Source organism: Lynx canadensis, chromosome C2, assembly GCF_007474595.2.
Source record: "Lynx canadensis isolate LIC74 chromosome C2, mLynCan4.pri.v2, whole genome shotgun sequence".
Lineage (NCBI taxonomy): Eukaryota > Metazoa > Chordata > Mammalia > Carnivora > Felidae > Lynx > Lynx canadensis.
In genome coordinates, this window is record NC_044311.2 from 113,111,841 (window position 1) to 113,136,277 (window position 24,437).

The window sequence follows — 24,437 nt, forward strand, 5'->3', positions numbered from 1 at the left end:
ACTGAGCTTTTTAGTCCTTAAGCACATGCAACTGATTAAAGATTTAATCCCACTGCAGAGAGTACCAAGAAATAGAGTGGAATTGCTAGATTTAAAAAATCTCCTTTGGCAGAGTAGATTTCCAAACCACTGACACTACATTTCCTCATGACAACTGCTCGGGCTTTCTAAATTAGAGTGCTTCCCCTTCCAAGTCCTATAAACACTTTTTATCATACTTACAGTCTTTGTGACATCAAGGTTGCAGAGCATAAAAGGTTAACCCCTTCACAAAAACTAATTCTAGAATTTCCTGTTTTTAATGCTACTCCACATTGTGGTATTTCTTAAAATTTTGTAGGTTTTCTTGGTTTTTATTTTTTAAAAAGTACAGAGCAACCAAGAATGGTTTATCACTCACCTCACATTTAATTGAAGAGTCTGCCCTCAAATAAAAATGTTTGCAACAAAAATAAATACTGCATGCACTTATTATCTTTAAGAGAGCAACCACTGACAGATCTATTTATTATTAATGCTGTGCTCATCATTCATTACTGCAATGGAAAAGCATAATTTACTGTAAGTGGTTTTCTAATAAGCATCAAAAAAAATTCAGAACTTTATTCAAAATTTTTGTACAATGGTACTTATAAGGAAATGGCATGCACTGTAATAAACTTAACACAAAGTAAATTCAGACATTTGTCCTCTAGAAAGCATTAAAATGTTTTCACACAGATATTCTCTATAATAAAAAAACAGAAAAATAACATATAGGTTGTTGATTCAGTAGTATACATACTCATTTCTCAAGATAGAGATGCATGAGCAATCACCATAGCTATTTAACTTTGGGCTCATGTGCATTTTGGAAAAATGCTTCTTTTTAATTTGCTTACCATCTGAAGTGGATGCAATGATTTAATTTCTGTTGCAGAAATCTCAAAGAGTCCATGGTCTTCCTCCAAAACTGTAGCTTGTCCCTTAAAATTAATATCTGGGTAGGCAAGCCAACTAAATAAGAAATGAATGGTTAAAGTATAATAGGGATACTATTGTCTTGTAAGAGTTAAAAGTAAAAAGGCCTATCAAAAAAAAAAAAAAAAGGCAAAAACCCAAAACAAAAAAACCTTTGTGGCAAAATTACAACTAGTAAAACATATTCGAAATGAGTTCACTAGAGAGCATATAACAAGAATTAATGTGTTATTAAGTACTCAACATTCAAACACTGTCTTATAAGTCTATTTATTATATGTTTTCCAAGCAGTAAGCATTACTTTTCTTAGAATTTTCCAATATTTAAAAGGTGTGACACCTTTGATTCAAGCAGAATTGGAAAAAAAAAAAAAAAAAACATTCTACTGTTTTCTTTTTTTAAAGTGGGGCAACCAGAGGTGGGATTCTACAAGGCATTTTACATTTTTTTTTTCATTTAAGGCATTTTACATCTTTGACCCACATTTTTAGAATCAATAATCAGTTCATTTGCCTGCCTCAGGAACAGCATTTGACATGAGATTCCCAAAAGACCCACTACCTTCTACCTAAACTTGATAGGCACAGACATCTCATGGACAGGGTCAATTACTGGGTCTGCCCAAGAGTTTTAATCTACGGTTGGGAGACATGAAGAAAGATGTCCTACAGTGACCCCCAACTTCTACATCAACCATCATCAGAGCAGATGAAAAGAGTGAAAGACAGAAAAGGAACCTGTGTTGAATTGGTATCACAGAATTGTCATTCGAACTCATCTGGAAACTATGAGCTCATCTGGAAACTAAACTCAGGGTTTGGTGTGCCTGGGTGGTTCAGCCAATTACGCATCCAACTTCGGTTCAGGTCACGGTTTGTGGGTTCAAGCCCCACATCAGGCTCTGTGCTGACAGCTCAGAGTCTAGAGCCTGCTTCAGATTATGTGTCTCCCTCTCTCTCTGCCCCTACCCCACTCTCACTCTGTCTCTCTCTCAAAATAAATAAAAACACTAAAAAAATTTAAAAACAAATAAATAAATTCAGGCTCAAAGTAGCACCGACAGTCTGAAAGATACCTTCAGAATCAGAAAGGTTTGGCATCAGACCCATGCCCACCAGCTGGTAGCCTGAGACAAATAATATAATTTCCTCATTTATAAAATGAATATCTCCACCTGCCTTGCAGGAATAGTAATAAACAAAAAAGCACCATGGGTCCAGCCCTGTGGAGGCACTCAATAACTACTGGCACTGAGACACTCTTGAAATAGTTCAAACTCCAGATTTTTAGGTCAGGGACATGTTTTTATTTCTCAATCTCAAAATTTGGTGGGTGAAAAGATGATGGATGAATCTATCAAGAACTATGTCTGAGAATCTCCATCTGTCCCTAGGAGTTCTACGTCAAAGACTTAACTGGATCCAAAGGAAGACAAAATCTGTTCAAATCCCCTCAATAGTCTTTCTTGAGTATCCAGGAGCATAAACTAAAACTTCACAGAAATGTATGTCACCTACTAAAATATGAAATAAAAAGTTAACTTTGGTGGCCATCAATCACTGTAATAAAAAGAAACTGATGATACATACACTCCTGACTTCACAGTGAAGGACACAGATTTAGGGATATTCAGCTCTTCCAAATTGGGGATGGCTCGCTGTATATGGATAGGACAATACTCTGGGTCAGACTGTGGGCAAAGTTCTATCTCTGGAATGCTGCAATCCTGAAAAAAAAAAAAAAAAAGGCTTTGAAATCATCTGGAGACACACACAATCCAGCATTCTCAATACCCTGGACATGCAATTACAATTATTCTCATTGTTCAGTTGAATTTCTTCTCAAAAACAGCACAAAGGAAATACTGTTTCATTTTACCAGTTTTAAAAATGAATTATTCTAAGAAGTTACATTGATGACATGAAAATTATAAAAATTAATTGAGAAAGTATTACTTTTTTTTTTTTTGCTTGGTTTTTATTTTTTTTTCCATAGTTTTTAAGTTTATTTACTTATTTTGAGAGAGACAGAGAGCAAACAAGGAAGGGGCAGGGAGAAAGGGAGAGCGAGAATCCCAAGCAGACTCCATACTGTTAGCATGAAGCCCAATGTGGGGCTCGAACTCACGAACCATGGGATAATGACCAGAGCCAAAACCAAGAGTCGGACGCCCTATGTAGTTTTTAAAAGTCTTGTTCTATTAAGCAATCAATGTTTAGTTACCAAACTATGGGAGTGCCAGAAGTCTTTAAGCCTTCCTTCTCAGAAGCATAACAAAGCCATGAGGAGGAAGGGAGTTAAGTAAAAGCTGATCTCATGGGGGATATAAAAAATAAATAACAGAGAGGCACAGTACTCTCTCAGTGTGTTATCTAATTTACATTGACAAAAGTAGGAATTAGAAGTGAGGGTAAAGGAAGTCTGTTTTCCTACTTGTGGGGTTCTATTTATTTTCTTTAGTACAAGTTGGTTTGAAGAAGAAAGGCATTATAAAATTTGACCCTACACTCCATCACATACTCACTGCCACCATCTCCTGTCAAACCTTCCTTTAAAATTTCCCTTAACGTATATCTCTTATCTATTCCCACTGTCAAGGACTTTTATCAAGGCCAAGACATCAATTATGGGCCTATTCCACCAGTCAGGTATGAACCACATTATATACAGCTAGGCTTGTTAGAACACCGCTTTCCTCATGACACTCCTTGGCTCAAGACCCAAGCACATCAAATTTACATGTATTTGCCTTCCTACAACACAGCACCAACCCAGTAACCCACAGGAACTCCATACAACTCTTCAGTCATACTGGTATCCATGCTAATCCCACTCTCTTTTTTCATATGGTCTAAGTTTTATAAATGTTTTCCCCAAGGCAACTAAACAGGAAATTTTCTGTATTCTTACTTATGAAAATCATCTAATCGTCAGGTTGTAAGTCAAAAAAGACCTCATCTTTTCTTTGGGAATCAAAACTACAATTATTTTTCCCTCCTCTGAAATTAAAGATGTGCTTCTGTCTGAACACACTAACTCAGTAATCATGAGTGCTTAATTATACAATTCAAAATTTCAGTAGCAAAATTCTCACCTAGGACATTGTGAAATTCAAGTGATTATTCTTTAATGAAACAGGTAAATGAGTAACAGGGGTGATATTTATCAGGCTGAATAATTCTATTTTTTATTATAATTAGTTTTGCAATTTTTAACTCCAATTTTCTGATTTTTTAACCTTTCTGCAAACTGAGTTTTATTATTAATCATTCTTATCAATATGCACAAGTACATTAATACATCTTATTTTCAGAAAGCTAGTTCTGAAATGCAATAAAGAAGCATAACCTAAAATATCCTTTGAAGTATAAAATTATTTTTTGAAATTTCATTTTACTTTTTTTTGTTTTTTTTGAGAGGGAGAGAGTGAGCAGGGGAGAGGGGCAGAAGGGAAGCGGGGGAGAGGGAGAGTGCCAAAAGTCTTTAAGCCTTCCTTCTCAGAAGCATAACAAAGCCATGAGGAGGCCTTCACTCAGTGTGGAGCCCAAAGCAGGGCTTGATTCCATGGCCCTGGGATCATGACCTGGGGTGAAATCAAGAGTTGGATACTCAACTGACTGAGCCACCCAGGCACACCTCAAATTTCATTTCAAAAAATAGCCAGAAATGTCCACAACAGTCACCTGTCAATCTTCAAAGTTTTTGTTTGCTATTAATAATAGAGTTCTATTAACATTATTTGAAATGCTGCCCTATTAATGTTCCCCTAGGGACATAAGGTACAGTAACAGAATACATAACTAAGTGTCTCACACAAATAAGTTTCCTCTGCATTGTGTTATACAAACAATGCTTGGGTGGTGTACTTTAAAAGGGAAAAAGCTACAAGGCACTTGAGTCCACCACAACAAAGAAGGAAACAGCATAATGGAAAAAGTGTGATGATGACTAAAAAATGGAAAATAAACAAAAAGAACGCTTACGTTCTCAACTCTCTTTGCCAGAGGACCAGGTTTTTCTCTAGTTAAATGAAAAAGATTTCAATAGTTAGGTTTCACCTTCTTTATGGGGGCTATTCTAAAAAAAATATGTCTCTTGCAAGACTTGCATAATTCTTGATGGATGGAGGCAGTAACACTAACAACTGACGGGTACTTTCTAGTAATCTAGTGACAATGAACAGTTTATTCTTAGTAAAGTTTGTATGGCTTCCCCCCCGCCCCAACTTTTCTACTCATGATATACTTTTGATGAAATTTGCAAGCTTAGACTATTAAAGCATTCTGTAGGAATGGAGACAAAACTATAGGAGAGAAACAGGGTAGGAATGGATTACAGTTGACAAAAACAATAAGAAAATCTAACTGACTCCACCTCACATAAAATACCATCAGTACCTGATCTAACATCCGATCTCTCTCTTCTCAGTAAATTAGTGAGGACAAAACCAAAGTAACTTCTGACCAAGAAAAATGTTATTCCTTTAAAAAAATATTAAATGCACAGTAAATAGTAATTTGCAATATTAATTTCTAATATTTGCAATGCTACCTCACTCCTAATTATTTCTCGGAGCAAAGATGACTTTGAGCAGAACCTACACCTGTTGATAACTGACGGTGTCCTTTGCATCTATTCATAGCGAAGTGAAGACATCATGAAGTGTTATCTTTAAAGAACACAAGTTTTGACTACTCAGATTAGAGCAAATAAAAGAGAACGAAATAAGATAAAGTTAGTACTAGGCTTAAGCCTAGGTGAATCTGGAATGGGAACAATCCCCATGACAATGAAGCTATCAATAGGCAAAATTTTGACAAGGTTGGAGAAAGGAAGCAGTTTGATGCCTGATTCTTATTTTGTAAAATATTTAGAACAATGCTAATGCCTTTTCCATTCGATGCTCAATAGTCTTATTTTCCTTCCTCATTGAAAGGTGCTAGTCTGTTCAAGACACGAGTGCACTAACACTGCAATTTAAAACATGACTCCAGGGGCTCCTGGGTGTCTTGGTCAGTTGAGCGTCGGACTTTGGCTCAGGTCATGGCCTCGAGGTTCGTGGGTTCGCGTCCCTTGTCGGGCTCTGTGCTGACAGCTCGAAACCTAGAGTCTGCTTCAGATTCTGTGTCTCCCTCTCTCTCTGCCCCTCTTCTGCTTGCACTCTGTCTCTCTCTCTCAAAAATCAATAAACAGGGACGCCTGGGTGGCGCAGTCGGTTGGGCGTCCGACTTCAGCCAGGTCACGATCTCGCGGTCCGTGGGTTCGAGCCCCGCGTCAGGCTCTGGGCTGATGGCTCAGAGCCTGGAGCCTGTTTCCGATTCTGTGTCTCCCTCTCTCTCTGACCCTCCCCCGTTCATGCTCTGTCTCTCTCTGTCCCAAAAATAAAAAAAAAAAAAAAATCAATAAACATTAAAAATAAAATTTAAAAAATAAATTTTTATTAATTTTATTAAATTTTATTAAAAAATAAACATTAAAAATAAAATTTAAAAAAAGGCTCCAAGCACTCCAAGCACTGGAAGAAGGAAGAAATGCAAGCATCACTTACTCTTTCTCTTAATATAATCTAAGCAAATGGTGGATGCGCAAATACACATTTATATATCCATATTCAACAGAACTGAGTTTTTTGCTTGATTTTATTGTGGTTTGTTTTGTGGTGAGAAGGCTGCTGTTTTCAACAACTTAACGTTTTTTCTCCACTAGGCTTGGCACGATGCCTGACATTCTCTCTCTCTCTCTCTCTCTCTCTCTCTCACACGCACACACACACCTGAAGGTATTTAAATCTTAGAAGATTATACCTACACACTATTCATTTCAATCAATTTCTAGTGAGTTAGCTAATTAAATGAGCACTCAGATGCCACTTGCTGAGCTGACCTGCTTGCAGTTAAGGTTTTCAATGCAAACAAACACCCTCGATGCTGCAGCCGTCAATCTCCTTGTGGTACCAACATTCACATCCTTATTTAACACAAGTGGCTCTGCCAAGGACTTCCTCACATCTCCACCCGCCCACTGCTTTACTCTCTCAGGATTCCAATCAGGTGCCACCTCCTCCAGGGGAGTACCTCTTCTTTGTGCATCCTGAGGGCCCTGCAGAGCGTTCTCAATTCATATGCTTACGTGACTCAGATGTCCCTCCCCTAGACTTGCAGCAATCTCAAGCATGAGATCATATCTCACTTGTATTTCCATTTCCCATGTTCATCACAGTATCGGATCCAAAAGCAAAGCAGGTATTTGTGAAGATACAGGCTTGTTTGCAGTTTTCCAGGAAGTATTAATTCACATAAAATTTTTGCAGATACCCCTTTCATGGAGACTTTTTTCTGGAAGCTATGTTTCCTTCCTCTGTATGCCATTTGCAGCTATCAAGAGTTTAATAACATTGACCCAAATCACTATTATAGGATCCACCTGAATTTACATTTTTAAGCACATAAACAAAATCTCCGTAACTTGAAAAAAATATATATATTCATGACTGTCATATGATTGTAATAAATCATGCACTATTTTAATGCTGAAGGAACTCTTAAGAATGCCCTGGAGAAATAAATCTGTCCTTATCTGAGATCTCTCCTAACCACTAATTCGCCTCTCCTCTAAACCAACACAAAATGTTTTATTATACTGGGAGACCTTCCTCATGTGAGTATTAAATAGTATTTTCTAAACAGAAAATAAAAGAGGAACACACCTTACCTTCCTCTCTCCACCTTTCCTTCTCTGATTTCCTAAACACTCATATGCACACACTCACACACACACTCCTACACTCAAGGGTAGAGATCTATACTAAAAAAAAGATATTTGGAAATATGGGCTCTTTTCCTAAAGACGCCTGGATGATGTATTCCTACTACTATTAAAAATATATGTATGGGGGCACCTGGGTTGCCCAGTCGGTTAAGCGTCCAACTTCAGTTCAGGTCATTATCTCATGGCTCTTGAATTTGAGCTGTGCATCGGGCTCTGTACTGACAGTTCAGAGCCTAGAACCTGCTTTGGATTCTGTGTCTCTCTCTCTCTTCCCCTTCCTAGCTCGTGCTCTCTCGATTGCTCTCTCTCTCTCTCCCTGTCTCTCAAAAATAAACACTAAAAAGAAAAAAATATATATATATATGTATGCACATATACATACACACATATATATATGTATCATGCACCAATTCATTTTATGGGCCAGATTACAGGCAACATTGTCAATTATCACTCACTGTAACACTTTATATGCATAAATTCAAAAGATTATCATCAATATAATGAAGACTGGTAAAATTAGCACGGATATTAGCAACCACTTTTAAACATCGCTAGACCAATGTACAGCTTTACTACTTGACAAAAGAAAATAAAAAAACAGGAAAAACAAAACAAAAGGTTGTGTCACCTTTAAGACACGTTTGATAGAACCCAATACAAAGTCTCTTGGTGGATGTTTTCTGTTCTGAAGGATCCAGTCACGATTTAACACCTTTTCCCCTTCTTCCAACACACATTTCTGACCCTGGAAATGTGGCTTCTCATATAAAATCCAGCTGAACAAATATAAAAGCATTATCGGTTATAATTAATTTTCTAAGAAATGAGGCATAAAACATGATACTTAGTAAGTCCACAGACTATTGTACCTACTTAACTTTCAAAACCTGAGCTATTTTCCACAATTGGTATATAAACCTATTTTTGAAACAATGACATATGCTAATTTAAGTATAGACATAGGCATAAGAATAAAAGTGCACACAATTTGGAAATATTCCCAAACATAATCTACGCCTATATTTATGTATGCATAAATGCACGTATACTTTCTAGATGGTATACAAACAAAGCTATATATTTCTATCAAAAACAAGAGCTTAACAATTGCAATTCTTAAATAAAATGGGAGCACAGGTGTCCCATTTTATTGCATGAAGACAACACTATACCATACCACTTACTTCATGAGTACTGACCAGTGGGTAACTGAGACTGGACAAAGAAATTTTGGCTGCAGCATATGCAAGGGAAATGGTCCATAACAAATGAGGTTTCCCCTCATTTTTACACCACACAAAGAATCCTTCACTTCTTGACCATGTCAGCTAGACAAATGACTTTAAGTATGTGGCCTTCACATTCCTTAGCATCCCACAACTTGTGAACTCACTTTCAAAGCTATGCTTCATTTAGCTGATGCCTTCAACTCAACTTGCCAAATCCATCCTGCTACTAATGTAGTTTCAGAATGGTATTAATTGCATATAATATATATATATATATATATATATATATATATATATATATATATATATATATATTAGGTCTTGCTACTTATGGCCCATTGGCTTTAAGCACTAAAAACAGCCAGTATTTTCTGGCACAGTACATAAAAAGAACTATTAAATTATAAGACACTAATTATGTTTCAAAATATTCTGTCAAAAACCAGAGGAAAGGGAATGTGACTTTAATAAAAAATACAAAAAGCATAAAGAGTAAGAAAACACACTTAGTTGGGGGGAAAATGCTACCAAATTTTAAGAGATTTCTTACCAGCCCCTTACAACTTTTATCAGTATCCCATTCGGAAAGGACCATGATGTAGCATCAGGAATATTACAGTAGATCTCCTGCTTGTATTTACTTCCATGGAGATCATAGATAACCATCTGCAATATACAGAAAGCAGGCACAAAAACTAATTGTTAAGAATGCATTTAAAATTCCAAAATGTCCTAGAATGTAGAAAATATCCTAAACATATAAAAGATGATTACTATAGATGCTAAATCTTTGAGCAAAATAATCCCTTTTAAAGTCAGTGAAAAGTATTTACTTTAAACTCCCCAAATCTGAAAGTAACCTTTTTTTTTGTTTTTAAAGTAAGGTCTGTGCCCAACGTGAGGCTTGAACTCATGACCCTGAGATCAAGAGTTGCATGCCCAACCGACTGAGCCAGCCAGGCATCCCTAACGTAACTTTACTTTTCATATTTTATCTTAGTTAATAAGAAACTTACACTTACCTTCCCAGGTCTCGGGTTACACCTCAGAATTTGTTTGTCAACATTCTGAAAGAGTAAATGTGGAAGAAGTAAGCCTTAAGAAACATCAACAGAAAGATCTATAACTCACTTTCTTAGCAGTCACAAATCCAATTCATCACATATTTATTTAGGGACCATTATATGCAAAGTGCACCTCTAGGTACTACAAGAGCTACAAGGGCAAATATAAGGGTAAATAATGTGTTGTTTGTGCCCTCAAGGAGCTTATACCTGGAAGGAAGGAGCAGATGATCACACTGACGTGACTGTTCTGTGAAGGACTAGGTTAAACTCATGGGTAAAATACAAAGAAAACGCCAACTTATGGGCATCAAGGGGAATGACACCAGCATAGAGATGAGGTGATGGCACGGGGAGGCCCCCAAAAGGCTTGTTGGAGGAAGTGATATGGAGAAGACCTTGAAAACACAGGATTTTAATAAGGGAAAAAATGTGGCAGGTTGGGGCCAGGGAGTTGAGAAAAGAATTCCACGGAGAACATACTTTCCGAGGCAAGGTGGTAGGAAACACTGGGTGTATAACCAGAGCACGTGGAGACAAGGTTGGACAAACAGGACTTGGGTGTGCTGTAATATAGTGAAGATGTTTCACTTGACTTGGTAGGTGATGGGGAATCATTAAAGAAACATTTCTTCAAATCTTATCCTTTCTTTTAAAAAGACTTTGCCTTGCAAGCTACTGGTTGGTATTCTAGTATAACTATTTGCTACTGTGGCTATTCACGGTGAAGACATGGGTCTTGGGAATCGTAGAGAAAGTTCCATGATCTTGGGAATGCCAGAAAGGAAGTCCCATGTTAAGTGAATATTCTACATTAAATGTTTAAATATTTCTAAGGCAAAAAAACCCATAAAACTGAATTTCAAGACCATTGCCAGCTATAATGTTTTCAGCTTTTTTTCTTTCAATTAGGCTGTTCGTGGCCCTGCTTTGTATGAACAATATGAGCAACTACTGACAGGATACTGCCAAGTGATTACTTAAAATATTTTAGAATATTATGAAATATTTTACAGAGACACATAAGCTCAATGGAATGTAACAAGTTCCCCATATATAGTACCTTGAGAAATTCAGAATGCTGTCACTTAATTTCACTTGAAAACTAAATATTAGCAAAGAAGGGGAAATAACTTGCTTCTCTTATGCCTTTTAAATTCTGCCTAAGCAATTTTGTTTTCTCAATTTAACAGTCCGGCTAAAATACAGGGATTATGATACACTTCAAATAAAGAATAAAGTAACTTCTGATATATTTTTAAAACCATCTTTACACAACCTCAAATCACTGATTTTCTTCATAAGTTTTTAGGTCATTTCATGACCCAAAGCACTACTTCATTTGTTAATAATCAAAATAACTTACCTCTGTGAATGGGCTTAATCTGCCTGAGATGTCCTGAGCATGGAAATATTTTGACACTGGTTCCTGAAAAAGTCCACCAAATCTGGCTCCTTTGTCTGAGGAGTGGGTTTTGGAAGTATGCAAATACTGATGATAAGCACTCTTTAAAGAAGAATGTAGTTTAGAAGTAAGGTCAGATTTTTGTAGAAATGAAGCCTTTTCTGGCCACAGACCAACTTGCGGATTAGAGGTAGTAGGTTCATTTGACATTACGTATGAATTCTTAGAGATTCCAGTCCTTTCCTGGTCATCATCAGGATAAAACGTGATGGAAGGGTCTGGCAGCTTCAAAGTAATGGTTTCCTTCCTCCTAGGTCTCAGGCTTCCTTTATGTAATGGTTCCTCCCCCTCCTTCTCCTCCTCCTCCTCCTCCTCCTCTGCCTCTATCCCCTGTCTGTCTTCATCAAAATTCATCTTTAAACGCTCTGATACTGACTGGAGAAGGGATAAAACAGAAGAGGGCTGGTTTGCATTCTCTCTTGATTTTGTGGAGCCATGGTGACCAGGTGAGACCTCGCTGGACAGAATGTCCTCCTGAGAGCTGTCATCCTCATAAATGGGAGACAAAGCTAAGGGATAAATTTTGTACCTTTTGGCCTCCACTGATAAGAATGATTCTGAACTATCACTATCAAATGTCTCACCTAATTTAGTGTCCTTTTCAAAATGATGGACGAGGTCAGTTCTGCTCTCAGACCTCTCGCATGTGACTACAGGCATGCTGTCAGTAGATGTATCAGGAAACAGCAGAGTGTGTGTTCTTACTTCTGGGGTAGCACACCTGTCCTCATCTTGAAGGGGTTCGTCATATAATATAGTAAAGGAAGAATTTTCTTGTTCATCCTGAGAAATGAAGGCTAAATTAGATTCTTCTTTTTCATCACTATGATTATCTCTTATTTGGTTATCTACTGCAGTAACAGATGTTCTTTTTTCTAGCTTTCCCATGGTATCCTTGGGTCGAAAATCCGGCACTGCTAAAGCTGGGTAGCCTTCATAATCCTTGCTTAATGTAGGTGATTCATATCCCCTGAAATATGAGGCAAGTCTGTTGTCACACACTATCAAGCCTTCCTTTCTCTCAGGGGGTCCTTTCCCTATTTCTCCAACACTCTCTCCACCAGGATCTTGGGATGTTTTTTCAGCTTCAAATATGGGAGGCACAGCCTCTGCTTGTGTAATAGGCAATTCCAGACCTGTTCCATAGGTTTTCTTAACATTTACCCCTGTAGATAATACTTTGTGTTTCCTGATAGCCTCATCAGAATCTTCTGGAGACAGTCTTTCCATTTCTCTTGGAGAGGGCATAGACACACTCATTCCAACTGCCTCTTTATTCTCTGTCTTACATGCCCTTTCCACTTCTAAGAAGGCAGGGACTGCCTTCTTGTGTGCTTCTTTCACTTCTAACTCTAAAGGTACCATTTCAGTTTTCCTAATACCCTCTCCAGCATCCTTCTGGTAAGATATTTCCAGCAAAGGTCTTCCAGTCTTTTCAGTGATGCCCTCAGCATCTTTTTCGTAGACATTTACCACTTCTAACGTAATGGGCATAACCTCAGTTTTGTCCAGATCAGCATCACTTAGGTAAATATTTTCCATTTCTAATGTAACAGGTATCACCTCAGTCTCTGTGATATCCTCTTCACCATCCTCTGGGTAAATATCTTCCATTTCTAACGTGGCAGGGATCACTTCAGCCTTTTCGGTAACCCCCTCAAAGTCTTTTTGGTAGACATTTTCCATTTCTGACATAACTGAGGTCATCCCGGTCTTGCCAACATCACCTTCAGCATGCTTTTGGTAAATATTTTGTAATTCTAATGCAACAGTTATCACCTCGGTCTTTGCAATATCCCCTTCAGCATCCTTTTGGTAAATATTTTCCATTTCTAATGTGGCAGGCATCACTTCAGTCTTTCCAGTAATTACCTCAGCATCTTTTTGGTAGGTATTTTTCACTTCTGAAATAATAGGCATCATGTCAGTTTTGCCAAGATTTCCTTCGATATCCCTCATTTTATAAGCTTTTTTCATTCCTAAAATGGCAGGTAATCCCTCAGTTTTTTCAATATACCTCTCAGCATCCACTTGGTGTACTTCTCCCACTTTAAAAATGTCAGCTGTTGGCTCAGTTTTTATCACATTTAATTTGGCATCCTTTTTATGTGCTCTTCCCATTTCTAACATAGGAGAGGCTGCCTCATATTTCATAATATTCAATTCAGCATCCTTTTTGTTTGTTTTTTCCAACTCTAACATGGGAGATCTAAGCTCCATTTTTCTTATATTTACTTCCATATCTTTCTTGTGTACTTTCCCTACTTCTGACATTGTAAAGAGTGTGTTTTTATTACTCTGTCCTGGCAAGCCTTTTTCAGATATACACACAAGACTATCAGAAAAACTGTTCTTGGATGTCCCAGGTACATGGATGTCATCATTTGCAAATGGAGGCCATTTGAAATTTAATACAAGAGTTCTTGTATCCTCTGTCCCTGTTTTGTGATTATCCATACACGCTATTTCCACTTTATCTTTAGAGTCCTCTTTGAAAAATAAATGTGTTTTTACCTTATCATCTAACCCTTTATGGGGTGTATCTTCAGCTAGTAAAACAGCATCTGATTCCCACAAATTTATCCTATCAGCCTGTCCAGCTCTATTTCCAGAAAGTGGGGATTCTTGGTAGAGAACAATTTCTCTTCCTTTAATTGACTCTGCGTCCTTAACTAAGTTACTTACAGAGAAGAACCTACCTAATATTTTATTTTCATTAATTTCACATGTGCTTTGATTTACTGCCTGTTCAGACACCAAGAAATCCCTTAATGTATCATGCGGCTTAACACTATCACTGTTCAGAATTTGTGAAGTATTAGCCTGAAGTTCAGAATCCCAGGTATCCTCAGTATCTTCAAAAGCATCATCTGCCAAATTTTCTTGGGCTGAATAAATAATCTCATTGACTAATTCCCTAGCTTGATCTTCTAACAAACAAGATAAATTCATTCTATCAGAATCAAAAAGGAGACTCTTCTCACCAGCTGTAAGTGAAACACAGACCTTTTCTTTCCCTGGGACATCTGACCTGTTTTCCATGCCCTGCTCTTCCAAATGCTCTGTTAGCTGGATCCCTGCCAGTGTCACTTCTGAGGAGTTTTTCTCAGGAACATCTTCTTTCAGAGTACCTGAATTCATTATGCCATCTATGGCTATATGCTCTTGGCAGGTATCAACTACGTGTGTGGATTTTAATTCTTCCCTGACAGAAACAAAAATTTCACCAATCAATGTATCAGCCTTTTTAACTAAACCACTTTTGAGGTCCAAAAGTTGGTCATGGACTCTTCTCCTTGCTTCTGTGTGCTCAGCAGAGGCTTCAGAACACTGCTGGCTTGAGCTGTTAACTGACGTCGGAGCCCCAGCAACTGCTCCAGTCTCTGCTTCCATGGGATTGTCAAATTGGGCAGCAGTTGGGAAATCGAAAGACACCTTCCCAGTAGGAGTCCCAAAATGTTCTTGAAAAGGGGTCACTTCTGCCCCTGTTGGGACAGATGTCTCAAATTCCAAATAAGGGCTATTAGGGCGCAGCAGGTTAGTTAAAGAGGCACCTTCATGTGTGGCATCTATGGTAACTTTTACAGAACTGGAATTATTTTGGTGACTATGTGAACTTAAAACCATGCTAACTTCTTCAGAGCTACTAGAGGAAGACACACTATCAATACTACCACTTAGGGAATGAGTATTCTCTTTTTTTCTGTGAGATAAGGCTTTCTTTTCTGATTTCAGCACAAGAACATTGTGAAAGTGTGAATTCTCAGATACAAAAGCATTTTTCCCCAAACTTTTATCAGATTTCAGAAAAGGTGAATTTACTTGTGTGCTGTCAGCTTCTTGGAATTGTGGGGAAGCACTAGTTGAGTTGAATTCTGCCATTTCTGAGAAACCAGAAATCTTTCTAGTCCCAAAAATATGTGAAGGTTGATGAATCACATAGGTATTGGCCTCATAATTCTGTGCCATTTGCCTAGTAGCTTTTTCGTCATGAACAGGAGGTAAAATCTCAGATATATTACCTTTGGGAAAAGCAGGAGGATAAACTAAGGCTTTTGCCTCTGTTTCCGGAAAACCTTGATATTTGGAGGCAGGAAGAGATACCTCAGTCTCACAATTCTCTTTAATCTCCTCACGATCCACTGATTGAAAACTTTTGTCCTGTTCAGCCTCTAGGGAAGTTAATTCTGATAAAATAAGCTTTTTTGGCACATCTGTAACTTCAAATGGAGAAGAAATCTTATCCTGAGAAATATCTCTAGGCTCTGTTTGGGAAACAGTGATCCTGGAGATGGCTACACTTTCTTCTCTTACAGAATGCAACTCAACAGGAATAACGTTCTGACCATCAACTTCCACCTTTGATAAAATTTTCGCAATGTCAGGTTTGGTTTCCAAGGAAAGAGAACCAGACTTCTCTGTAGTGCTCTTACTTGCTCTAGCGTTTGAACACATCAATTCTGCTTTAGCAGGGCCTTGAGGTGAAATGGAACTGTTGTCCTCAGAGAGGCTTTCACACTCCAATCTCGAGTCAACTCCAACCTGGCATTTTTCACCTTTCGGAAGAACTTCCTTGGATTCAAGAGTTGCAGATCCATGCTCCAGATGAAGACAAGCAGGAGTACCCTTCCCGTTTACTGCCTCAACACGATTTGCCACATTTTCTTCTTGACATTTACCAGGCGGACTGGAAATACCAACAATGCTGACATCCCCAGTTTCAGTGAGCACAGAACACTCATCCTTTGTAACAGGAGTATCTAACTTGCTCAGCATACCAACCCTGGAAACAAATGTAGGAGATGAAATACTGAAATCTGATTTTGTACTGTCAAGGATAAGAGATGTTCTGACATCAGGTGATACTTTGGTTTGCTGAAGACTCTTAGAGTCAAGATGAGATTCTGAAATGTGATTTCTGTTAGGTTCAAAATTCAGCTTAGGGGATATTCTGTTTTCTAAGCATGCTACAACTGCTGATTGGCTGATGTGTTCTCCGGAGGCAGGGTTGTTTTGATTTATTCTAACCACATGAGGCATTTTGCCATGTGGCCTAAAACTGGACCTTTTGGGTTCCGTTACAAACAACTGGTCAATATCTTTGGGTAGTGGCTCAATTCTACCTTCTGGAGCTTTTACGTGACTTGAAGTTGGGGGTTCACTAACCAAGGTGCTTTCTGTTTCTTGTCTGATTTTTGTAGCAGCCCAATTTTTTTGTGAGTCTTGGGAAGACAGTCTATTTCCTTCATTTACAGGTTCTGTGTCTGTCACAGCATGTCTCTGAAGAGCCGTGGTGCTGATATGACTGGCAGCCTGCTTGGCTGAGTTATCAACAGCTTGCTTGTCAGAACACTTACTCTCTGGCAACTGCAGATCTTCATGCATAATTGACTTATTTGGACTCAGCAAATCTGCACTGCCCTGTTTGGTAGTGTCACTCGCATCAGGTTTACTAGAAGAGCAGTCAGAAACAGCAGGGCTCTCATGCTCAACATGTGCTTCTCTTTGCACCCATGTCCCATCACTCATCACTGAGCTGTCTTCCTTTATTGTAGTTTCCGCTGTAGTTATCCCCTGAAAATCTGGACTGCAAGGAACTCTGCTACTGTTACTTCCTGTAAACAATGCTGAGCATACCAAATTTCTGTCAGTCTGAGAAACTGGTGCACAACTTAAATGGTGTCGTGAGTCAGATTCACTGGCAGTGGAGCTGAAGTTAGTCACAGAAGAAGGGGATGACCTACTTCTCACAGGTCCCCCAGGATCATTTTTATTTAAAACATTCATAGAAGCAGCAGTATTGGGCAATTCTAAATGGTTTGTCAGATGGTTTTCTGTGTTAACATTTATTTTGCTACAATCAGAGTCTTCTAACAGGCCTTCAAGCAAATGTCCTTTCACAGATATGTCTGTACTAGCTGATGACAACAACGACACCATCCTAGCCTCAATGTCACTTCCAGGGCCAATATGGATGCTTGTACTAGAGTCAGAACTTTCATTTTCTCTGTCCAAGGGATTCACAGTTTCCAATGCATTCTGGTGCTTCAAATATTTCCTAATTTGTCTGGGGCCTCGATATGTTGCATATGTTACGGAAGGCCTCTCTGGTTTACTATCCAGTTGTCTGTAAAAAGAAAGAGCCCAATAGTATCATGAAATATAGTTAGTAACACTTAACAGTAATCCTAGAAGTTATGATAAAGTATATCTTTCAAATACTCCTACTCCTAGTAAGTATTCAACTGGAGAAGGAAATCCTAAAATGTTTTAGGTAAACCTGTCTTTACTAAAAATAATGAAGATTTGACAAGGAACACATGAACATCAAGGCACATGAATGTTTGAGCTCCTTACAACCATTCCTTTTTAAAGATTTTTTTTCAACATTTCTATTCATTTTTGGAAGACAGAGACAGAGTGTGAGCCGGGGAAAAGCACAGAGAGAAGGAGACACAGAATTGGAAGCAGGCTCCAGGCTCTGAGCTGTCAGCACAGAGCTCAAACTCACGAACCCTGAGATCATGACCTGAGCTGAAGTCAGACACTTAACGGACTGAGAAAGCCAGGTGCTCCAAAACCATTCCCTCTTACCTGATTACCTACATCTCTTTCACAGTAGTTACCAGACAGAAAGTGGGCTGACAAGTCCAAGGCTTGGGTTTTAGTTACAATCTCAAAGAGTGTTTGACTGGAAGGAACCACACTGCCTTATGTGCCTCATGCTGGCACAAGTTCATGGATATAGCACTGATTTGTCCACCATATTAGAGCACCACAGTAAGCTTCTCTTCCTTTATTCTTGGATGTAAATTTGAACGGCAACTTCAAGCACATAGGGGGAGAACTTTTAAAGGAAAACAACTGGTAAGATGTCTAACTCACATCAAGCACTCAGCATGTATTTGTTAACTCAATGACAGAATTGCCTTAAAAATGCTCTTGTGTTAAGTTCTTCAAATATTCAATTTCTGTAGCATAAAACTGCTTGGGTAAGTGTAGGAATCAAAAGAGACTTCTAGTAAAAGTTCTCTACTTCTTCTCAGCCCCAGCATAAAGTTCCAGAGACTCTCAGCATCCAACTTCCTTTGAAGAATCTTTCGCTGGGAGTTCTCATGCTATGTGATACTGCTTAATAGCCCTGGACACACACCATTCTCTTCCCTTAAATCCCAGCCCCAGAGAGAAACTCCAATGTCTTCTGAGACTAAGTTCACAAGTCATCTCCAGAACAAACAGATCCCAGCGCCCCTTTCCTGCTAACACGGGCAGTTAGCCTCTGATCTGTGGGTGCAAAGAACCTTGAGCGCAGCATTTGCCATATCAGATTATAAAGATCTAGGCACTTAATGCATTTTCCCCACTTGCCTTGTGGCTATTGGAAGGAAGGCACTGTGTCTTAACCATTTTTACATTTTTAAATGCCCCCCACAAAATTTGGCAAATGGTACATATTTACAACTTTTGGGGGGAATGACTAAAATAAAGCAATGATAGTAAGTGCTTAGTGTGTGATTTATTCCAGACTGCCTTCACTATTATCGATTATATAAAAGTGTTTTAAATTCTGAACTCTAGGCTCATTTTAGTATCCTAACACTAAAAATGTATGGCAGAAATATTTGATGTTCTATTTTTTTTCAGATTAAACATATAATTAACAAAACATTGTAGAACCCACATGAATAAGAAATCCAGCCACCAGTATTCCAATATCTAAATAATGCTTTTACTCCCCTGCTTTAAAGCAGTAACATTAAGAACACTAGATTCATTTACACGATAAAACAGATGGTAAACCTCTTCGGACAGGTCAAATTTTTATGAACTGTGCCCCTCACATATTTCTTGAATTTTAGCTGAAATAATGTATTTCAATCTATATAATTGCTGGTCCCTGAAATCCAATCCACCACTATTGTGAAAACTTGTTTTGGTTACATGCATGTTTTTACTGTCCATTACAAAGCAGCTAAACAAGATGACTAGGGAAAAAGCTTTGCCTTATGAAAGTAGTTTTAGCTCCAGAATGAGTGTCAGGCTAGATCAAAGACTTATTATGAAACAAACTCAAAAACGAATAAGGTAATTGCCTGTGAAAACATACAAGAAGAGAAAAATACATCATACTTTACAATACAGGTAAAGTAACGTTATTGGTGAAATCTGATATCAAAATACATTAATTAGAAAACACAAGAGCCTTCAGAGCAACATGTGAAGATCGAGAAGCCCGAATAAATGACAAGAAATTTGTGGTCAGTTTTTATTTCAAAGCTTTAATGTTTTATATTTAAAATCTACTCTCAACAGGCTGCAATATTTTTTCCTTCAAAAGATCAATAATTCTGAAGATATGGATACACAAATGTACATGATTCCAAAGAAATATGAAATGATATAGGAATCAGAATTCAATTTAAGTAAACTGACATTCTCTTCCTACCAACTCCCTCCTAAAAAGACCTCAAGACATTTTATCCTGCATCAATCCTAATGCACCTTTTGATCTAAAAGGTCTTCTATAAACCATATACAAAAAATCCATTAAATGTCAACTCACTGTAATAATGCCTTTTGGTAGTTTTGGAGTCCTTTCAGGGGTGAGGAGAATCATTTTCTCCATTTTTTAGGATTTTCTGGGTACTTTCAACTAAAATGATTACATTGATTTATATGAACTAGTTTAAATTTGTAACCAGATAATCTCCTGTAGCACCTGGTGGAAATGTTACATGCTTGAAACTAAAACATACATTGCTTATACTAAACAACTATATAATCATGTTTAAAGCACTGGACATCAAAGTTTCAAGCCTAGCTTCGTGTACTATAATTAGTTGTGTCGGGTACTGATGAGCTACACTCCCTCTTTTTAAAAGATTAGTCATGTCACCAATATAGTCTATTTTCTACAGCATTCTTTCTCAGGTTGCAGTTGAATCTCCATAATTGAATAGTATAAGAATATAAAACTGTCCTTTAATTGTTAATTTTTGCCTGGTAAATAAAATAGAAAATGGAAATATCAAAAACATGTAACTTTAAAAATAAAATCTGAAGATGGAAAATTAAAATTTTATAAGCTGCACAGAGAAAATGGAGTATTAATTACACATATTATATAAATAGTCCATGGGATCTACAGCTTATCCTACACAACCAAAGTTAATATGATCCTAACAATAGTAAGAACCAAATAAGACAGGCTCTCTGTTCCTCTCCATTTGACAGACAGCCACATTTTCTTGAACAGTGCCAGCTGCATCCCTGAGACTTGATGGTGAAGGTTGGAGTAAATGGATTTGGCTGTACTGGTGTCTGATCACAAGGGCTGCTTTTTAAGTCTGGCAAAGTTGATACTGTTGCCACCAATTTGTTGACCTCAATTACATGGTCTACATATTCTGGTATGACTCCACCCATGTCAAACTCAATGGTACAGTCAAGGCTGAGAATGGGAAATTTGTCAGCAAAGTCCATCTCCACCTTCCAGGAGTGAGATCCTGCCAACAGCAAACTGAGTGATGCTAGTGCTGAACATGTTGTGGAGTCTACTAGTGTCTTTACCACCATGGAGAAGGCTGGGGTTCACTCAAAGGATGAAGCCAAGAGGGTCATTGTCTCTGCCCCTTCTGTTGATGCCCTCATGTTTGTGAGGAGGGTGAACCATCAGAAGCAGGACAAATCCCTCAAGATGGTCAGCAATGCCTTCTACCCCACCAGCTGCTTGGCCCCTCTGGCCCAGGTCATCCATAGCAACTTTGGCATAGTGGAGGGACTCGTGACCACAGCTGATGCCATCAGTGCCAGCTGGCAGACTGACAGCCCCTTTGTGAAGCTGTGGTGTGATGGCCAAGGGGCTGCCCAGAACGTCATCCCTGCTTCTATTGGCACTGTCAAGGTGGTGGGCAAGGCCATCCCTGAGGCCAAGTGGAAAGCTCACTAGAATGCCGTTATGTGTCCTTATCCCTAATAGGTCAGTTACGGATATGACTTGACACCTGGAAAAAGCTGCCAAATACAAGGATATCAAGAAGACAGTGAAGCAGATACTGCAAGATTATCTCCTGCAAATTTAACAGTAATCCCCACCCTTCCATCTTTGATGCTGGGATTGGCATTGACCTCAATGACTACTTTATCAAGCTCATTTCCTGGTACAACAATGAATTTAGCTACAGAAACCAATGGTGGATCATATGGTCCACATGGCCTCCAATTCAAGGAGTAAGAGCCCTCTGAACCACAAGCTCTATTAAGAGCACAAGAGGAAGAGAGAAGCCCTCAGCTGCTAGGGAGTCCTTGCCCCAGCTCAGCCCCAACTTACAGAGACTGTCATGACCTTGGCGTCGATGTTTCCATCCCAGGCCCCTGAACTTTGTCATATACCACCAATAAAATATACTGTGCCCAAAACAAAACAAAACAAAACAAAAAAAAAGGAGAGCAAGAACAAAGTAACATACCTAGACATTTCAAATATTTAAAGAAGTAGACATATGTACATATTGGAAATGTGAAAAGGTTTTATGCATTTTAGCCCAAGATATACCTACCTATCATGTAAAGATTTATTAAGCCTCCAGGTACCAAACACAGCTATAGTCTACCAAACACAGCTATATTCTTTTCTGTATATATTTGATATTCCTGATATTTCAAAGGTCAACCAAAGACATTTGTCATTCTTCAAAGGAAATCCTAAATAATAGCCTAAAAATAACAGCCTTAGAGCAAAGTATCTAACTCACTTTAAGAAAGTAATGATTAAGCTACCTTCTCAGCATTAAGATAGATTTCCTTTCAAATTACAGTTAAGAATATCTTCTCTCATAATAGGAAAGGCTTTTAACTTTTCCGTATAAAGAAAAGCTGTGAATCCAGCAATTTTTTTTTAAATCACAATAAAGCTTTGGCAGAAAATTTTTTCATGATGGATATGAATCTGTTGGAAACATAAAAATCATAGAACTTAAACTTTTTAAAGATTTCAACCCAACAGTGAAGTAGTTTCCTAATAAACTGCAATGAAGGCATAAGTTAATGTATGGAAAACAATCTAAAAGTTGTCACCAAACAGGTTTAATGAAAGGCTTTACAGATATTAAAAATGAAATTGGCATAGTCAACATAAAAACAATTACAAAGCTGTTTATTATTTTTAATTAAGCGAAATGAAATAATTTGTAACTTTTGAGCAGGATTTTTTTCTGAACACACTTCAAATTATAGTTAATAACTTACCTAAATTTTGAAAACTGTAATTAATAGTGACTTAAAAAGTATGCTTGATATTATAGTAATGGACAGCATTATACAGCACAGATTATTTTATAAACTTGTGTAAATTAAGCTATTAGCCCTTTTTAGTACACTCTGATTATAAAAGACCTACAGAGAAAAAAAAGTAGGGGCATTTTTACATGAGAAAGATGATGCAAAGCCTTTAGTTAATTAAAAAAATGAAGTTATAAAAAAATTGAAATTTTGTGTGACACTCAAATCTCCTACCGATTTCAGAAGTGTAGACTCTAATGAGAGAAAACACTCTCCAAAGGCCTGAGCTAGAAGGAGAGCAATTCTAGATTTCTAAGTCAGCCTGACTGTACACTAACTTTGTTTAAACCAAAAGCCTGATTTATGGCTCACCAAACATACACTGTATACTGATTTTATAAATGAGTTGCCTAACAGAAAACCATCTGTCCTTGCAATATTGATCAATGCTCCTGTTCCCTGCATTCCTTGACCTTAAAACTTGTGATTCCTGCTTATACGCTAGTCTATAATCTTTTGAGCTTTCGTAAGATGTAAAAACATATATAACCCTGTAAAAACTGTTTATCACCCAGAGCACTTTCTTCCCTGTGAAGAGTGTGCTTCCCAGGCAGCTGTTCTAACTTGGGCTTCAATAACACTCTCTTTCTTACCTTCAGAGATTCTTATATACAAGGTTTATTAATTATGCATCAGCAACTCTTAATTTTAAATAACATTTTATATTTGGAATATTCTCATGATCGCAATAAAAAATTAAATATATCCTTGCTTTTAGTAAATTCATTTCACAAAACTAAAACAACTTTAATACTTATAATGCAGTCTCAAAATTATTAGTAAATATCTTTTCCATATATATGGAAAATATTTAAATATCTAAAATTAGTTATAAGTAGTCCTTAATCATATTGTCAAAATAAACTATTAACAAAAATGGTATGTCAATTCTTAAATTGACATGTGACAGTAGGAAGTCACTAAACTGCAATTCTATACCTGATAATTTGTAGGACTTCTGGAGCTGGGCCAGAGGAGGCTTGTATCTCAGTTAAGACAAAAGCTTTGCAGAGGTGGTTCTGGTAACTGCCTTAAGCAATTCTTTTTTTTTTTTTTAAGGTTATTTTTGGGAGAGAGAGAATACACGTACATGCGAGCAGGGGAGGGGCAGAGAGAGAGAGAGAGACAGAGAGAGAGAGGGGGGAAGAGAGAGAGAGGGGGGAAGAGAGAGAGACTCACCAGCAGGCTCTGCACTGTCAGCATGGAGCCTAGCCTGACATGGGGCTTGATCTCACTAACCATAACATCATGACCTGAACTAAAATCAAGAGTCGGATGCTTAACTGACTGAGCCACCCAGGTGCCCGGGCTGTAAGCAATTATTCTATTAATAAGGAGGGTTTTACTAACAAGAAATAAGAGGCAAGGTAACCTCTTCCATTTTCTACTGTCCAGTACCAAAGAAATAAACTCGACTAATCAAAACCAAAGGGAGGGATTAACAAGAAAAAAAGAAAAAACACAAACTTTCCATTCCACATAATTTCCACATAATAGCCTCAAAATCCTTACCACTTTAAATTACTTTGGTACAAAAAGTCATCTGGAGAGGTTGTTAGAAGACTGCTGGGCACCACTCCCAGAAATTCTGATTTAGTGGGTCTGAA

At 37.9% G+C, this 24,437-nt stretch overlaps 1 protein-coding gene and 1 pseudogene across 1 annotated transcript in view; one reads left to right on the top strand and one right to left on the bottom strand.

Moving 5' to 3' along the window:
• CRYBG3 (crystallin beta-gamma domain containing 3) overlaps positions 1-24,437 on the bottom strand; it is a 131,154-nt gene that overhangs the window by 67,964 nt on the left and 38,753 nt on the right. Inside the window, exons 4-9 of the mRNA XM_030329299.1 lie at positions 11,392-17,617; positions 9,984-10,028; positions 9,512-9,627; positions 8,361-8,508; positions 2,551-2,687; positions 882-996 (exon numbers count right to left, since the gene is read on the bottom strand). Coding sequence (XP_030185159.1) covers positions 882-996; positions 2,551-2,687; positions 8,361-8,508; positions 9,512-9,627; positions 9,984-10,028; positions 11,392-17,617 — 6,787 coding nt within the window. The remainder of the gene's footprint in view (positions 1-881; positions 997-2,550; positions 2,688-8,360; positions 8,509-9,511; positions 9,628-9,983; positions 10,029-11,391; positions 17,618-24,437) is intronic.
• Positions 19,629-21,752, top strand: LOC115523798 (annotated as a pseudogene).